The sequence below is a fragment of the Sebastes fasciatus genome, chromosome 3 (genome assembly GCF_043250625.1).
Source record: "Sebastes fasciatus isolate fSebFas1 chromosome 3, fSebFas1.pri, whole genome shotgun sequence".
Lineage (NCBI taxonomy): Eukaryota > Metazoa > Chordata > Actinopteri > Perciformes > Sebastidae > Sebastes > Sebastes fasciatus.
The window spans coordinates 30,344,521-30,363,098 of record NC_133797.1 but is presented as its reverse complement, the minus strand read 5'-3'; the positions used below and the strand labels follow the sequence as shown (position 1 = coordinate 30,363,098).

The window sequence follows — 18,578 nt, the reverse complement described above, 5'->3', positions numbered from 1 at the left end:
TACAGCTCGCCCGTCACCCTTCACATCAAAACAACATTCTTCCCCATTTCTTTTTTTTTCTTACATCTCTCCGCTGACTTGCTCTCTTTTTTTCCCACTCTTTTGCTCTTTCTTTCTTTTCTCCTGAACCTTCACTCCTCCCGGGGGATCCCTCTCCCATAGCTGACAGTCACAGACCCTGATGCCCCCTCCCTCCAAACCCCTCATCCCCATCCCCATCCCTCCTCTCTCCCTCTCGTTCTGTCGGTTCTGCCTCACTGCTCCTCTACACCCCCTCTGAGTGTCAGCCCCCCTGCTGCAGAGAGAGAAGAAGAACAGCGGAAGAGAGTTGCTTGCTTAATGAAGGTATGATATTAGACAGAGCGGACAAAAAGGAGGATAATTTGCCTGAGAAGTGCTGAGATAAAACATGGCGAAGCAGGAGAAGCAAAGTTGGGAGATTATCTCCTCCACTCGCTCCAGTCAGCTCGAGGATTCAGGCAGCGTCCAGTGTTCACTGAGAGGAATTTAGATGTCGAGACTGTTTGTGTGTGTGGATGTTCAAAACCCAACAACTTTTCTTTCTCGCACTACCCTTTGTGTGTGTGTGTGTGTGTATCTGCTTCTGTCAGGTGGGGTCGGGATGCGGTCTCCATGGCATCCCTGGGTGCGAACATCCTCCCCTTGTCATCACCGTAGTGACGGCAACGTGTCAGGTTGTTTAGGAGATGAGGGGGGGTGGAAGGAGGGGAGAGGAGGCTCAGGGGTCTCCCTCGTGTAGCTCAGTGTCAAGGTCGCACACACACACACACACTGTCAAAAACAAACACACACAAACAATCGCATGCCAGCACACACATAAACATACACCAACCCAAACACACACAAATATGCTGTCAAACCTGAGGACAGGACGGGGTGAGCGCAGGGGGACAGGGCGACAGGGTTACCCATCTTTAGACGTGCTGTTCCTACATGTCCGCTGAGAGTGTTTGTTTGTGTGTGTGTCAGCCTGGGAGTGTGTGTGTGTGTGTGTGTGTGTGTCACAGACTGAATGATTGGGACAACACAGAGACAAGAACTTGTAAACAACATTGTTTTGACTTTGTTTCACCGCCGTTGTCGCTTTTGTGTTTCACCCTTTTATTTCTCTGTGGTATACTTCACACTGACCATAACCACCACTGCAAGACTGAGAGAGAGAGAGACGGAGAGAGAGACTGAGAGATCCACACACAGAGAGAGAGAGAGAGGTAGAGAACAAGAATGGCGGTCCAGGATTGAAACACAAAAGCGGCGTAGAAGGCGGAGTGGAAGGGAATGAATGAATTAGTCGTGGGTCACTGGTGATTCTCATTAAAAACAAATTACTAATGTTGAGGAGGGACAGCTGTGCTACTGTGGCTGGTTTCTAATGATACACAGACACACACACACACACACGACGCACACACAAACACACACACACATACACACACACGTATAGATGCACACACATGCCACCCCCTGGGAGCACTGTCAGCCATAGTGTGTAGACGGACAAGAAGGAGGAAGTGGCTAAGTACACCCCCTGAAGACACACACACGCACATCCAGTGGGAATTAAAACAGTTACAGATCTTCTGAGATGACGGGTGGCGAGAGATGACAGAAAGCCAAGTGCGATGGCACTTTTGGTAACGAGAAACGGAAACACTGAAACTGTTTGAGTCAGTGAGTGTGTGTGTGTGTGTGTGTGTGAACTCACCAGGTACCATGCCAGTGAGGGAGGGGGTGGAGTAGCTGCCCTGTCCGGTGGGAGGAACATGAGGAGGGTAGCCTGGCAGAGTGGTGCTGGCGAGGTCTCGACCTGTAATCACATGCATACACACACATGTATGCTACCATCAATACCTTCCTGCTATCAATATTATTATTATCAGTGTCGACATTGTTACTATCATCATATTTGTACCTCCTAGCTATAATCTGCCTGTTAGTTCTGCATGCTAAATTGTTATTGTCCTATACTGAACCAATTCATTTATGGCAACAACACTAACAATTATTTTCATTATCAGTTAATTTATCATCTTGTTTTGTGCGACCAATAGTTCAAAACCCACAGATATTCACCTTGTCTACCATAAAATGTAAGAAACTAGATAATATTCACATTTTAAGAGCTCTAAGCAGTGATGTTTTTTGCCATTTTTGCAAAATCAAAATTGTTGCGGTTGTTACTATTCTTCGGTCCATCAGCTAATCGATTAATCAACTAAAGACGGCCACACATGATCAGCGGTAAAATCGCTCTGCGCTGGCTGTGCCACTGTTTTCCTATGGGGAGAGCGGTGCTGCCCAACCAGGCGGAGGCGCTACCCTCGGTGTGGCGCACTGCTGGAAATTGCCACCGAGCGCTACGCTCAAAATTCAAATTATTTCAACTTTGACCTCAGTTTGACCTTTCAAAGCGCAACCAAGGAGATAACAGCTGCAACTGTTGTTGTTGTCGCCGCCTAGAAACCCTGAATGGCGTTGTTTATACCTGCGCAAGGCTCTGTGCCCTACCTCACGGTGAGCGAAGAGCAAATTTCTAATCATGTGAAGGCAGCTTAATTGTTGCAGCACCAAATAAAAATTTTACATGAGGTGATTTTGATTTCTGAATTTTGATTGTGTTAAAAAGACAAGAGTGCATTGTGCATAGTCATTCACTTCACTGTTTCAAATTGTACATATGACCTTTTGTATTTTATAATATTTGTACAGCAAGGGAATCATAAAACAGGATTTAACATAAGTGTAGCATTGTCAACTTAACTTATAGTCTACTTTGGTCTAACTGCCATAGATATGGAGATCACGGTGACCATGGAGACCATGAAATACTGGTCAACATCTCGACTTTTAAAGGAAAAGAGATTCAAAACAAACTTAAATGTAACATATTCCTGATTGTGCTGATTTTAGTAAAAGGAAAAGCAATGTCATAGCCGACATTCTGACGTCATAGCAGGAAAAGCAAAAGGTGTAATCAGTAACATTAACAATAATATCATTAACATTGAAGTGTCCCAGTGAGCCACAACAATGACAAGATATCTGAATAGACTGCAGATATTATTCATGTTATTAATTACACTTGTTATGCTATGAAAAAGGGCAATTACAGTGACAAGTGAAGTTCTATTTGTTACTATTTGTGACTTTCCTCCCCTGACAGTAATTATACTAAATACTGAAAATGAACGTAGCGGCATTTTACTGTTAAAATGCTGCAAACATCACCTTGAGAACTCTACACCTCATGCAGGATGTTTACTGAAATATTAATGCAAAAGCACATTTAAGATGTCCCTCTTTCTTTTGTTTCTTTCTTCCTTGTTTTCCATCCGCTGACATCTATTAATTTACCAGCTCCCCCTCCTCTTTCTACCCCCCCTCTTCCTTCCTCTGTCTGTCACTTGGTGGATAGGATATATAACTGCATTAGACTACATGACAGTGTGTCGGCCCAAATCATTTCTCTATGTTTGCACGCAGTAGACATTGGGAGTGCGTGGAGAGAGAGCCCTCCATTCATCATCATCATACACACACATATGCATCGACACCCTCCTCCTCCTCCTCCCTCCCCCCCTGCACACACACATTTATCATCATCATAAACAGCTCAGATGCTAACACCATCAATCCCATTCACTTCCCCTCCACTTAACCACCACTAACTAAGTGAGAGGAGGAGCAGGAGCAGGAGGAGGAGGAGATGGGAGAGGGAAATAGAGAGGAGAACATAAAAGACAAGGAGACGAGAAAGATGGTGAGAAACAAAACAGACAAAGAGGAAGAGTGGTATAGTGGTAGAGTATTTAGTTACTTTCCATTACAGGGGAATAGAACTAGACGTTTTTGGCCGTGCTGATGTATCAGCGAATATTAGCTTATGGCAAATCTAACTGTAAAGCAAGGAATTTCTGTCTGTCTGTCCGTATGTCCTTTGCATATCTCGAGAACCGTTAATCCGATCTACTTCACACTTGGAGGATGTATTGCTGGGGACCCAAGGCCATGCAGTGTTGAAGTTGGTGTAATTTGGCCAGATGGTGATGCTATAACAACGAACTTTACGTTTTGGCCATGTAACCTTTGAACCTTAAGTCTCAGAAACTAAAATTGTTTCTTTTTTGTCGCTGCTTCTCTTACAAATTTTGAGCAATCGTCACCAAATTTGGTAGAGAACACCTCTGGACCTCTGGATTTTTGATGTTCCATACAGTTTTGCTATAGCTGGCTCTCAAAGTTGCCTCAAATGCTGTGGGCAGAGCTTATATTACAAATGTCATATTTCCTTTGTGCTTTTGCAACCACATTTGGTGGACATGTGTAGACATGATGTCTGAGTGACAATGACAAATTTGGTGCCATTTGGCCAACATGTGGCGCTGTAGCAGCATCATCTAACTAACTATAAAGGAAGGATTCTCTGTCTATCTATGTGTGTGTGAGTGTGTCCTTCGCATATCTTGAGAACCATCCATCCGATCTACTTCACACTTGGTCGGTGTATGGGGGACCCAATGACGTGCAGTGTCGAAGTTGGGGCAATTTGGCCACAAGACACGTTCAATATTATTAAACTTTGAATATGCAGGCGAACAGCTCTCTGTGCAGCAGCGAGGGCGGGACTTCGGGGCTCTGCGGAGTCAAGCTTGTCGTCCGCATCGAGCCTTTACGGGCCGTGGCTTATTGAAAAGTCATCGTGAGGGGGAATATCCATCCAAAAGTTGTTGAGACATTTTACTCAAAACCAGAAATGTTAACCTCATGGTGGCGCTAGAGGAAAGGTCAGAGGATCACCAAAGTCATGAGGATACACCCTCTGGGGACCATGAATGTGTACAAAATTGCGATATTTGTCTGGATCAAAGTAGTGGAACGACCGACCGACATTGCCATCCTTAGAGTCATGCCGATAGCGTGGCTAAAAATCACATTTAAGGGATCTTTATATCGGTAGATATAACATTAAATTCTCAAATATAAATATTGGTCAACCTCAGGCTGTAATGGAAAATAAAAATCAAGGGGAACAGAAATGGGAGAAGAAATAGAGATGATAAGAGGGAGGGGAAGTAAGCAAAGAAAAATACAACATGTGGTTACTAATCAACTGCGCCTCCTCCAACATCTCGCCGCTCATATTTCTGTCCTCTTCACCTCCCTCCCTACTTGTGTTTCTCTCTCACAGATCCCCTCTGTACTCCCGCCTCCTCTGTCCCTCTCCGCCTCCTCTCTCCTGTCTCAGTGTAGTAAAGTTTTTCTCGGTGTTTGACGCGACAGCGAGGCATTAGTGCAGACGGGCTACTCATCCGCTCAGGGTCAGTGCACAGGGCAAGGAGGAGAGGGAGGAGAGGGTGGAGGAGAGGAGAGATGGACTCTCTACAGCCCAACTTAGAGGGGGCAGACAGGGCCAGATCCTCTGAGGTGTGTGTGTGTGTGTGTCGGTGTGTTTGTGTCTGTGCACGCTGTGTATTTGTGCATATGTATGCCAGTTGTGTTGATGTATCTGTTCTCCACAGCTTTGCCATAGAGGTCAACGAACAAGTACAAGTCTCCTCCGTGCTCACTTGCAGCTACATGAAGACACATCCTCTGCCTCCCTTTCTCTTTTACTGCCTCCCTATCTAACGCTTCCCCATCAAACAGCCATCAGAGCAACATATGTCAAACCTGGAGGGAATCAAGGGGTGTACAGTGTGTCGCTTTGCACTCGAGTAGACTAGGTGAAGTTCGGGCTAAAATGCCCTACAGATTTGGAAAGGCCTCAGAAAGGAAGATTGAATGTGTAAATGTTGCTCTACAGCGTGTGTCCAGAGTATCAACACGTCAAGGGTGCAATAACATTGCGTCAAACACACACAGACGCCTGATCCCCTAGAGGGAGCTCTATTCTGAGGGAGAAGACAGGCAAGGAAATGCATGCATAATATTAAGAAGCTGTGTGTGTGTGTGTGAGTGAATATGAATGTGTGTTTGCATGCATAAGCAGAAATGGAAATTTTCTCTTTCTCTCTCTCCTTCTCTCTCTCTTTCTCTCTATGTCTCTCTCCTGACTTGAGCAGGTATTATTCCTCAGTGGTTTCAAAGGGCGAAAAAAAGAGCCCATTCCCAGATATCCCAAATTCCCAGCTCTATGATTCCCCTCATTATAGATGGGAACGTCGAAGCCTTGGCCAAGTGCTCCCTGGTCTGCTCTTAATTAACCACCGCCTCTCCCAGCGCCACTAAATGGAGACAGAGGAAGAGACGAGGCTCTCACTTTTCCCTCTATCCTTCTACCTTTTCTTCTCTCCTCTCCTGAGATCCAAAGCACTGATCTCTTTAAACAGGTTCAATCACTTAGAATCCATGTAGCTGCTGAGGTAGACTTAAAAGGCATCTGGCTTTGTGTGTTTGGAATATGAATTACTGTATTTTTTATGTAATACTATGGTCAGACTTTACAGTCCACAGGGTCAGACCTGTGCATGCTTGAATTTTCAGTAATTTTTTCTTGCATATAGTGATATGGAATTAGTTGTGATCACACTGCCAGACCAGCAACTTACATCACATCAGTCCAGATAGATAGATAGATAGATAGATAGATAGATAGATAGATAGATAGATAGATAGATAGATAGATAGATAGATAGATAGATAGATAGATCTCATCATTATTTTATAGCATGGCCATTTAGGAGACTTGCGTTTTTATATTCCCACCAAATATCTGACTCTTCATCGTTGTTGTTAATTTGCAAAATTAAGCTTATTGTGCTGTTGGAACATACATCAGCATGATAACAACTACCTAAAATGAAAGAAAACCATCTTGGGAACAATGTATTTGCTGTGTACTTTGACTTTTTAGTTCTGTAGGCTCATGTCCCACCTACTAACATAGAGGGAGCAGGGTTTATGACCTATACTGCAGCCATTTCTAGATGATTTCTAGATCTAGTTTTTCAATCAGGTAACAAAAATATTTCAGAGCAGGAGTGCAGTTATTAGTTGGTTGTCTTTCTTACCTGGAACGAGTGAATAGGACTGTGGACCTGACACACTGGCTCCTAACTCCGCCCCTGATCCGGGATTGCCCAAACTGTTCTTCATCTCGTCCAGTCCACCAGCTAGTGAGGCCATGGCCGAATAATCTGACGTCTGGGCAGAGACAGGAAGTGGAGAAAGAATAGAACAGAACGTAAAGAACAAATCATGACGTTTCCTGTTGGATACAACATGAATATGCTGCTGGATGTAGCTCACAGCTGTGATCAATCTGTTTGTTACATCCTGCTGCAACATGCTGCCTCTCCCTCATAGCAAAGACGCTCTACACACACACACACACACACACACACACACACACACACACACACACACACACACACACATACACACACATACACATACAGAAACACCCCTACAGTTGAGAGTTTATTGATCTGTTTACAAAGACAGGGATTTACTGTACAACCAAGTCCAACAGTCTATAACCACAGGATCAGCTCGCTCTTTCTCTTCATCTCTCTCACCCTCACACACACACACACACACACACACACACACACACACACACACACACACACACACATCATACACATCGTACACACACACACACACACACACACACACACACACACACACACACACACACACACACACACACACACGCACGCACACAGCATAGACCATGGCTAACACAAAGCCTCTTGTCTCCCCAGATACCAACAACAATAAGAACTGTGATCATCTCAACACACGTACGCACAGTCTCCCAGTGCACTTAACACACACACACACACACACACACACACACACACATACCCCCTCTCTCTCTCTCTACAGAAGTTAAAGACATATAGAGAGGAGGAAACTGAAGTGACAAAGCAATATATTGTTGTCTAGTGGTATGTTTTTTCGAGGATGAAACTATCGTTATCAGTGGATCTGGGCTCCGCAAATGGCCGGTGGCTGCACAGCCGCCACCCGTCACGCGGGGACGTACATCACCGTTTTGCATGGAGGCTCCATACACAAAGTCAAGGTAGAGGGGCAGAAAAAAAGTCATCTCTCGCATATATAACGCAACACTATCAGCTCTTGTCCCAGATACAAGACAGGCAGATGGGGAGGAAAATAAATCATTCACTGTTACTTTAACTTGTTTACCAATTTGGCGTTCTCTCTTCCAAATAATCCAGCCATGTAACCATCCATTCATGAAATGAAATCGCACACTTTAGGATCATCTTTACCCCGGTAATATGCACGAACATTAATGGGTTGCAAGAGTGGCATTTAACAACGTACGAGACGCGCAACAGAAGTAATCCTGGACAGTCATACCGTAAACTACAGAACAATGCATCGCCCATCGCAATGAAATATAAAACTTTCCAATGATGTAATCCACCAAATCATACTTCAGGATATTCTTTTACGAATTATTAAATTTGGAGTGACAGAAAACTGATTTATTTAAAACAGCGTATGCAAAAGTACCCGACTAGACTGCTGCAGAAGTAAAGAAGATATCGGCTGATTAATCCGCCAATCGGATCCAAACTATCATTATTATATCGGCATTTCAAAATCCACTATCGGTCGACGTCTAGATGAAACTGTCGAATCTTTATGAGTAGAAGTTGAATGAAGACTGCTTTATACAAATTGTTTGGTATGGATAGTGTTAAAATAAACCAGAGTCGTCCTTTTGGTTGCACCTCTCAAAATAGTTATTTCTTAGTATAAAACCAAACCTCTTCTGATTTCACGTGTGCCATAAACTACTCATGCCCCAAATTCGAGAAAAAAAATCCTGTTAGAAAACATTGCAGTCTGTTCATGCAAAATATAAGAATAAATAAAATATTGATTGCCTAGAATATAGGCAGACAGAATGACAACCTGGTTAAGCATCGTCTCCCAAAATGCAGACAGATAGATGGATAATGGAAACTGTCCGCTCACCTGTGTCTGACCCGAACACCGAGCCACGACCCATCCATCCTCATCCCTCTGACACATCTGTGTGTGTCTGTCTGTGTGTGGTGATTTAGAGTGATGGTGATGACACTGATGACCAACTATATATAGATTAACCACCGATTCTCAGGGCCGCTACGCTCATGATGCTACGCTCAAATTACCTGCCTGCTGGCTATATGTGTGTGTGTGTGTGTGTTTATATGCTCTGTGCATTTTTTCTGCATAATTTGGCGGTGTTTTATTTGGACCTATTGTCTCCTAAGTACATGTATAAATTCATTAATAAAAACAGAAGAATGCTGTTAAATGCAAAAACGTAAGAAATTTAATCCTCTCAATTTGTGCTCAAATGTAGTGACGAAGAGGCAAGAAGAACGCTAAAAAAAACTTGGATTAGCAGCTGCTCAGGTAGACTGTTAAACACTTTTTAAAGCTTGGCATTCCTCCTCAGACGGCATCAAGGCCTTTATGCTGACCTGTTTCTAGAAACAAGGATAAAGGACATCATAACTAACTAAGTCACAGCCAGGCCACAATCTCCGGGTCTGAGAAGTGAAGCCAGTGTGGAAGTGCCTTAAACTTGCATTCTTTCTAGTAGCCAGCAGGGGGCAACTCCTCTGGTTGCAAAAATAAGTCTGATTGTATAGAAGTCTATGAGAAAATGACCCTACTTCTCACTTGAGTTATTACCTCAGTAAACATTGTAAACATGAGTTTATGGTCTCAATCGCTAGTTTCAAGTCTTCTTCAATACAGCATGATGTTCATTTAGTAAATTATGGTCCCATTTAGAGTCAAATAGACCATAAAGCAGGGTGTGCTTTAGGGCGTGGCTACCTTGTGATTGACAGGTCGCTACCACGGCGTTGTCCAGTCTGGGAGTTGTACGTATTTTCCACTCCTCTTTTTTCTACACGGTACTGCTGACTTGTGCGTGTGTGTGTATGTATGTGTGTGTGTGAGTGTGCGTACACTAATGACAGCAATCAGAATTTCCTTTAGGTGATGAGGTGAGCGTTTTGCACTGACCCTTTTAATACCTCTGCATCTGTGTGTGTGTGTATGTGTGTGTGCAGGTGTAAGTGTAGGCGTGTGTTTGTGCTCACTGACCTCTTAAACACCCCTGTGCTCGTCAACACACAACACAACCACTGGACTGTGACCTGCCAAATAAGAGCTTACCCAGTACACTAAACACACACACACACACACACACACACACACACACACACACACATCTCTCTCTCTCTCTCTTTACAGTTCAGACACATTTTTAAGACGTCTTTTCTCTCTTAACACCCCTCTCTCCCCCCTTTCACATCACACCTGTAGTTTTTTTTTTTCACCCAATCATACATGCTATCCCAGCACCTCCTCCTCCCTCTCTTGGCCGCTCTCTGTCTTATTATAATGGTGTCTAATGTGTCCATGTATCCATGTAGATGGGGGCCAGGCAGCAGCAGCAGTAGCACAGAAGAAGGGGTCTGCCGTGGTAATTGGCCATGATGAAGTTTGGCCAGTGGGGTGACAGGCCCGCTAAGGAAGATGGATCATTCTCATTCGGCCCCGTAAATGTTGTCAATTCCACCGCTCATACAGCGCCATCAGCCCTCATCAAAGAGGAGGGACGCAGCTGCGGAGGGGCTGGGGTTTTGAGGGGCGGTTGCGGGGGGAGTTGTACATACAGGGCAGGATGGAGGGTTACAAGAAAGGGTGGCAGGGGGAGTTGGACCCGGGGCAGGAAGTCATAGGCAGAAAGAAGGATGAGAGGAGAAATGGATGCATGTAGCAGTGTTAATTTTGTTAACGAAAACTATGACTAAATATGATTGTCAACAACTTGTTTTTCCATGACTAAGGCGAGACGATGATGAGACTACTCCGACGCCATCAAACACTAGCTTTGACTGTATCAACTTGCAATAATGTTAACGAAGAAAAAACAAGATAAAGAATTTAGCTCCGAAAATAAAAAACTTTACCAAAATCTCCAACGAAATATTCAACGCTATATCACACCAAAGCGTGTGATAGACCCGCCTGTCCACCGGAGGATAACATGTCAGTGTCACGTTTTGCCTCGCCAAGACGTGAATATCACGTACATGTCTTTATTACTGTAATAAGTTAGTGTTTAATATCAATTCTGCATAGAGGCCAGGGACTCAATGATTTGTGTCATTTTGTTCATACTGTTATAGATTTGCATTTCAGGATACAGAGCCTGAAATGTAAATACGCAAAAATGAACAGGATTTCCTTTTAAACTGTAAAAATATACACTGTGTTGAACAACATATGCTAGCTGACGTGCTAGCTGGCTACTACTGTGGTTTCTCTCCATCGCCCCGTCACTTACACACAGCAGGTTGGTCTACTGACTCAGATCTGGGAGGGTAATGGTTTGGTCCAAATTTCACATCAATAACAGATGAGCCCTAATCGGCCCTCTGACACACACACACACACACACACACACACACACACACACACACACACACACACACACACACACTGGCCCTGTTGACTTGCACCATTTGCATAATAGTATTTCCCTTTTTCTCCACTCCCCAAATAGCTCCCGATTTCTCCATCTCTCTCTCTCTCCTTCTCTCTCTCTCCACATTGTCTTGTGTACTCCTGATGGAAAAAGGCTTGACTATAAACAAATACAATTCCCTCAGAGGCCCACAAACTGAGACAGGGATTGTGGGGAAGGAATTCATCTGCGCTCAAACTGAGCGTGGCGGCAGTGGGGAGGATATTCATTTCCTGACGAGCCAGATAGACCTCAGCTCTGGGGAGAGGCTGGAAAAGTTCACACATTTTTGAATGACAAATTGGACTAACATTGCTAATTAATGAATGATTAATTGATTCAAATTTTTAGATTAAATATTATTGTATCTGTGGTTAATGCCTATTCTGTTCTCCCAGAGAACAGAGTAGTGATTATAGACTAATGACACAGAACCGAAAGGATAAGGCTGGTGATACTCTATATTGTTCTGTTTGTCAACAAGTCTCATGATAAAACTGAAACCAACAATGAATTGGTCCCACTGTAGTTTTTAACAAACATTTCAGTGATGTTTGCTAAAAACTACAGTGCCCAGTTGTTTTAGGAAATGACTGAACCTTTCTAAAAAAATTTAACTATAATTGTGATGCATTTTTAAAGATTTACACTTATGAATAGGTCAAAAGTAAGGCAGTTATAAGCTATACTAGTGTGCATTATGCAACCTGGTGTCACTCCAAAGCGTGTAATAGACCCGTCTGTCTACCAGAGGTTAGCGTTTCAGTGTAACATTATGCAACAAAACCACTCACTTAGGTTTAGGCAACAAAACCACTTAGTTAGGTTTAGGAAAAATGTCCTAGTTGGCCAAAAAATTACTACATAAACTAAGTACAATACGTACAGAAACAAAGTAACATAAGTACGGAAAACATGTCACAAACGCCACTAAAAATCATGTCACAAACGTCATTGATTTTCAAAACAAACCACCGGTCTTGAACAGCGGTCTCCTGGTTGGAAGTCCTGTGTTTGTTGGACCCATCCTAGTCCCCTCCTCCCACCATAAGCAGTCTTTCTCACTTTTTATTCTATGTCACTAGTTCTGACCGTGGCATAGTAACGCAAATGCATTTACATTTCAGTCAGCCCAGACTACATGGCGTACAAATGACACGCCAAAAGCAAGAACGGCGATCTTATTGCAGGCGTTTGCCTTGCAACATTATTGTGTAATTGGCATTATGAGTCTGTCAGCCTCTTCTGACCAGTTTAACCATCTCCATCCTTCAGAGGAGATCACCTTTGACCTCTCTGCTTCGTTTTAAGCTTTTTGGATGGAGGGATTGACGAGGACTTTCTCTTTTTCTTTCTCTATCCCAGTGTAGGCAGACTGGTTGGTGCTGGGTGGGCATTTGGACCCGGGGGCAGCATGGATGGGTGGGGGCTTCGTCAGCCCTGCTGATTTATCACCTGGGTAATAGGAAGTGATTGAAGGGAAATTCAAATGAACTCTCTCTGACAGGCACACATGCAGACACACATACGAGCACGCACGCACAAATTAATAGTGGGGCTTAATAGACTACGGGGAGAGGGGGAACAAGAGCAGGAGAGGGAGATGAGATAAAAGGATGGCTTGTTAGGGAGGAAAGATACAGAAAAGGTCTGAGACAAACGGGATAGAAGAGTAACTACTGGTGACACATAAAATAAGATTTGCTTGTGAGGAACGTGAGCAATTTTACTTTTTTTATCTGTTCAAGTGGGATGAGGGAAGAAGAAATAATGAATGAGGCTCGTGTTTCAGTGCAAGAAAGCTAAAAGATAATGAGGAGGTTGAAATGACCGCTGAAATTACAGTATATTAGTATACCATTATAATATACTGTTGGCACCCGATATTGAGCCACTTGCACCTCTGTTTCTATCGTACTTGCTTGAGCTCCGTCATTTTCTCTTTCTTTCACACACACACACACACACACACACATTAACTCACACTCACGTCAAAGGCTCCCTCACATGCTGCAACAGCACCACCATCAACAGCACGGCCAAGTATACATCAGGCATCTTTTAGGCACCCGATTCGACTGTTATCAGGCAATTAAATGTGCGTTATCGTTCGCTATAAGCACCATAGATGTGGGTCAGTAGGTATGTAGCTAGCTATGCTGTAAAAGTGAAAGCAAAACTTAAAATCAACACATTCTAACATGTTGTAAAACCGCATGGAACATTTCGTTTTGAACACAAACAAGTTCTTTAGGTTTAGGGAAAAACATTGTGTTGTGGCTTAAAATAAAAAAAATAATAAGTGAAAGTGAAACTTAACGCTTGTGAACGCAAAGACGACTACATGATGTCCCATCCGTCCCTCCCGACCCAACCCATTCTCACTCCCAACTCATCAAATACCGCCGTTTGGTAAGCGCCCCTCTGCATCAGAAACCGACGCACGGAGGCACCCTTTAGCAACAGTATGTGACGAACCGGGCTTTCAACTAACTCCAATGTAAACCCACCCACGGTGTTATTCGACGGTCGGAGCAAGTGGCGTAATATTAATAGCGTGAGAGTCTGCTAAGGGCGGGTAAAACACACCGGTGTTCGTGTCCCGTGTGAAACTAAAAGTAACACTCACTTAGTCAGTCTTTAGTCACGTGACTCGTTGGTATAGTCAGTCCTGTGAGTCGTGTGAGTCGCTAGTCAGTGAAGTTAACGTCAACCACGACCATTTCCTAACCCTAACTAAGTGGTTGTGTTGCCTAAACATAACTTCCTGTGAAAACAGAAATTTATTTTGAAAGGACACTGTGCATGTACGAGCGTATATTGACACGCCGTCCCTGGTCCGTCCAAAAGACTTGGGAGTGAGAATGCGTTGCCCGACCTCAACCCCATATTGAGTTTCACGCCGTCTATACTACAGCGCCTCACTTATGCTTTTGCTGCTGTTGTCTTCTTTTATTCCTTCTATCTGTGATCGACCATGTAAATAGATGATAAAACCCAGGGCCCTGCTGACCCACATCTATGAGCCCTATAACCACTGATAACGCACATTTAATGGTGTGATAACAGTCTAATCGGCTGCTTTTTAGGAATGTCAGTCACAACACACTGTGACCCTCCTTGACCATAACCCCACCAGCAACGCCTCACACACACACACACACACACACACATACACACCTCGGCCCACATACCACAGAGGCTGAGCTGTAGCTGTCAGTGTGTCAGTGTTGAGGGTATGACTGTCAATCATCCCTCTGGGAAATGCAGGCGAGGAAAAAGGGGGGGTGGTCGACTAGACAGGATGAGAGAGGGAAGCGGAGGTAGAGGGACAGATAGCGATGATTTGTGTGTGTGCATGTGTGAGAGAGAGTGTATGTGTGTGCGTGCACCTCTTTGTAATCACAATGCAGCGCCCTAAAGCCAGTTTGACCCTGGGGCGACCCGCAGTTTTAAAGCCCCTATGCCCGACCCCAGTGGCTTGACCGGGCTCAGAGAGGACACTGACCTATGAATCATGGGTATTATGGTCTTGAGTCGTAGTCTATAGAGCTACTAGAGCCAATCCCTGTCGACCTCTCGCCCTGCGCCACTCCACTCCCCATGTCGGTCAGAGGGAAGTGAATGGGCTGAACAGTGAAGCTGTGCCCTAGAGGTCTAAGGCTGCAGCCTACATGTGACTCCATATACTACCACTACTCTAGTGTGTGTTTGTCCTCTTGCCCTTGACTTTGACTGAATAAATAAAGGTGAAGTAGGGATATATTTTAAAGGCTGTGGAAACTAAAGTGTCATTTTGAGACGTTGGGCAAAATATTTCCTTAATATTGACCGCAGGGCTGCAAATTAGAGGACATCTGAGGAAAGGTAGAGAGAATGCAAATGCTAGCTTGTTGTCATTTTGTTATTCAGCGTACTACTTACTACTTCCACTCACACTTACATTAACTAAACTGCTGAGAAAAGGGCGGGAGGTCAATTTAGATGCAACATTAAGACACAAAGACAAACTCTTTCATCTTTTTCTCTCACGTGCAAACAACACACACACACACACACATATGCAGCACATTCCCAAAATGCATCAGCATGTGGACAGCTCCTTCGCCGTCCCCCGAGCAGCAGGAAGTGAGGTCATAATGAGAGCCGGGTCAATACGCTCATTAACCCCTGCAGTGTATCTGGATAATGGGAACATCAATAGACCTGACTGGGTCTCTGTTGCAGCCATCACAATGTCTACCAGACCACAGAAACTCACAGCAGTCTGTCAGACTGACGGAGAAACACGACTTGATTCTGACATTTTTAGATCATTCAGTGAAAAAAACAACAGAAAAACATCTATTAGAACGAATGCAACGGTTCCGCATTGTTTTGGAGATATAATTAGGAATATTTAAATCGGATTTTCATAATGCAATGTGACTAATTTCCTCAAGATTGACATGGCATGGCAAGGCATAGCAGGCAGGACAGGCTGTAAGCTAGAAGCAGAGACAAGCATTTCATCTAAAGCACCAGAGGTGAAAGATATCGCACCATACGCTACAGTTTTGTTGTGTATATCTGTTGGTTTATGTAAGTTGTCTTAATGAAGTTGCTTTTCCCCATAAACTTGAGGCCACAAGAGTTTCTCTAAAAAAATAAATAAATGTGAACAGAATTGTACCAAATTATTATTAGTTCAGATTAGATAAGATTCATTTGTCGAATGTTTTTTGTCCAAAGTGACCTGAGGCCTGTACTATGAAGCAGGATTTGGCGTTAGCAAGGTAACTTTAGGGTTAACCCTGGGTTTTCAGTCCTACAACGGTGGTTCACTTCTTACCGGGGTAGATCGCCATGGTAACTGATGCTGAACACCTAACCTGCTCCGGAGCAACTCGTTTAAAAGCATCGCCTGCTGACCAATCAGAGCTCGGTGTGCAAGTCATATGATAATATTAAACAACTACGAATAAATTTAAGTCATAATCCAGGCTAAAAGCATCACAGGTTAAACTGACAAATACAGGAAGGACAGATGGCAAAAAATCGGCAATTATGGGAAAGTGTAAATTAATAGGCTTTTAATATCATTGCCCCATCTAGGGCACGATATATCTGACTATAATTACATGTGTGTATTTTGTTAAATTAATAAATTGCTGTTGATGTATTATTATGACATGTATGACAATATTTTAGCTTTATTCTTTCAGCTGCAACCCCGTTGGTGTGAAATGGATTTAGGAGCAAATAAAAAGTAAATATAAGAACATAATAAAAAGCGATAATATCTAAGTAATAAAAGTAATTTACATATTCACACAGTCTGTGTTTTTTTTGCCAACTGTCCTTCCTGCATTTGGCAAATTGCGTTTCTTTTAATCTGGATTATGTGTTTAACTTCTTTGTATTTGTGTAATATCAAAGTTGATAACCACCATCGTAGGACCGTTTAGTGAAATTGCGTTTGTTAGTGGTAGTTAAGCAGGATAACGAGAAGATACCCTGGGTATGTTAAACTCCCTTCATAGTACAGGCCTCAGAGCTAGATGTTCTCAAAAACTGGAAATACATCCCTCTCAAAAAAACTACAAAAATGTAGGAATAACATCACTATGAAAAATATTAGCAAAGTTAGCTACGCAAGCATGTGAAATCGTCTGTTTTACTTATCAAACCCAAAATAAGGGGTTTGGGATGGGGAAGCAAAACTGGGTGGGTGCACAGCTAAAAAGCATCCCTGTTGGTGCAGTGGCAATCCTCACAAGAAAAATAAAATGTGTGACCCGATAGGTAGTTGTGTGTGTAGTATCGTCTCGTTCATCAGTTTTTAATGTAAAGTTTTCTCCTGCATTAGCCGTACTTTTCATTAGAGCACCCTACTACACTCCTGTTGACCCTCAACCTGTTCCTAAACTCAGCCTCGGCCCAGAGCCTGCACGGTGCCACGCCCTTACCTTGCCAGAGTCAGGGCTCACATAGAGGTCAGAGCTGGATTGGATTGGACAGGGTCTGTCAAACAGGCGGTCCAATACCTCGATCTGCTGCGGCGAGAACAGCTCCCCTCTCATCTGCTTCCTGAGGAAGTCCCGCCCACTGTGGCCGTGCCCGTTGGCCAGCGGTGACTCCTGCAAACCTACGCCGAGAAAGACAGGAGAAAGGAGTGAGGTTAGAGGGGTTTTAAATGGAGATTTAATGGAGGAAAAAGGTGAAACAGGAGAGGTTTAAAGAGGGTTTGAGAGTCTGGTGTGTGTATAACAGAGGGAGAAACCAGACAGATAGCAGAATGAAGGGAGGCGTGGGTTGATAAAATAAATCACTGAGGCAGATGTGGAGAGAGAAGTTTGAGCAAAGACTCAAATGAACCCCAGTGAGCTGATTTAGGACTAAGCGACTTCATAGATTGTGGAGACTCCGAGAAAACGCTATACAAATGCAATCCATTACCAAGCATACGCTGTCTCTCATTCTTGATCTCTCAAAAGTACACTCTCGCCTCTCATATATACACACTTCTCCGTCCCTCTTATCGTATCACCCATACACACACAGACACACAAATATATATTGCTGTGGTATCAGTATTAGACTGTGAGCTCTCGTATCCTGCAGTTATTGCAAGGCTGAGGGACTGAACGAGACAATTATAAGAACTCTGAAGAGTCGCGGCCCACAAATGATTAGAAAAGAGAGAACCAGAGAAAAAGATAAAGAGAAAAAGGGGATGAGGGTGAAAATCCCCCGCTATAGAGCCAATTCATCGCTCCGAACCGCTCCTGAGAGCCTATTTTAGTCCTGGGGGTCACTGTGTGTTTGGTGTGTGTGAGTGTGTGTGAGAGAGTGTGTGTCCGGTGACGGGGGGAGTGATATGACAGACAGGTGGAGAGGGGGAAGGGGCTTCAAATATATAATTTTTTCCATTTGGACAGAGAATACAGATCCATTTGTGCCAGATGGTGATCCTGAAGAAAAAACAAAGAATGATGTAGAAAGACAGAAAGTGAACAAACTAGAGCGATAGGGGCTTTACCACAATTAACAAGGATAATTCTGG

General features: G+C 43.7%; 1 protein-coding gene across 4 annotated transcripts in view; it reads right to left on the bottom strand.

The window, feature by feature from the left end:
* Nucleotides 1–18,578, bottom strand: part of pax5 (paired box 5) — a 71,888-nt gene that overhangs the window by 14,026 nt on the left and 39,284 nt on the right. For 2 of the 4 annotated variants that reach the window (XM_074630151.1, XM_074630152.1), the window contains exons 6-8: nt 17,482–17,660; nt 7,032–7,164; nt 1,727–1,828 (exon numbers count right to left, since the gene is read on the bottom strand). In XM_074630151.1, the coding sequence (XP_074486252.1) occupies nt 1,727–1,828; nt 7,032–7,164; nt 17,482–17,660 (414 nt within the window). The remainder of the gene's footprint in view (nt 1–1,726; nt 1,829–7,031; nt 7,165–17,481; nt 17,661–18,578) is intronic. The other 2 variants (XM_074630153.1, XM_074630154.1) reach the window with 1 other exon arrangement.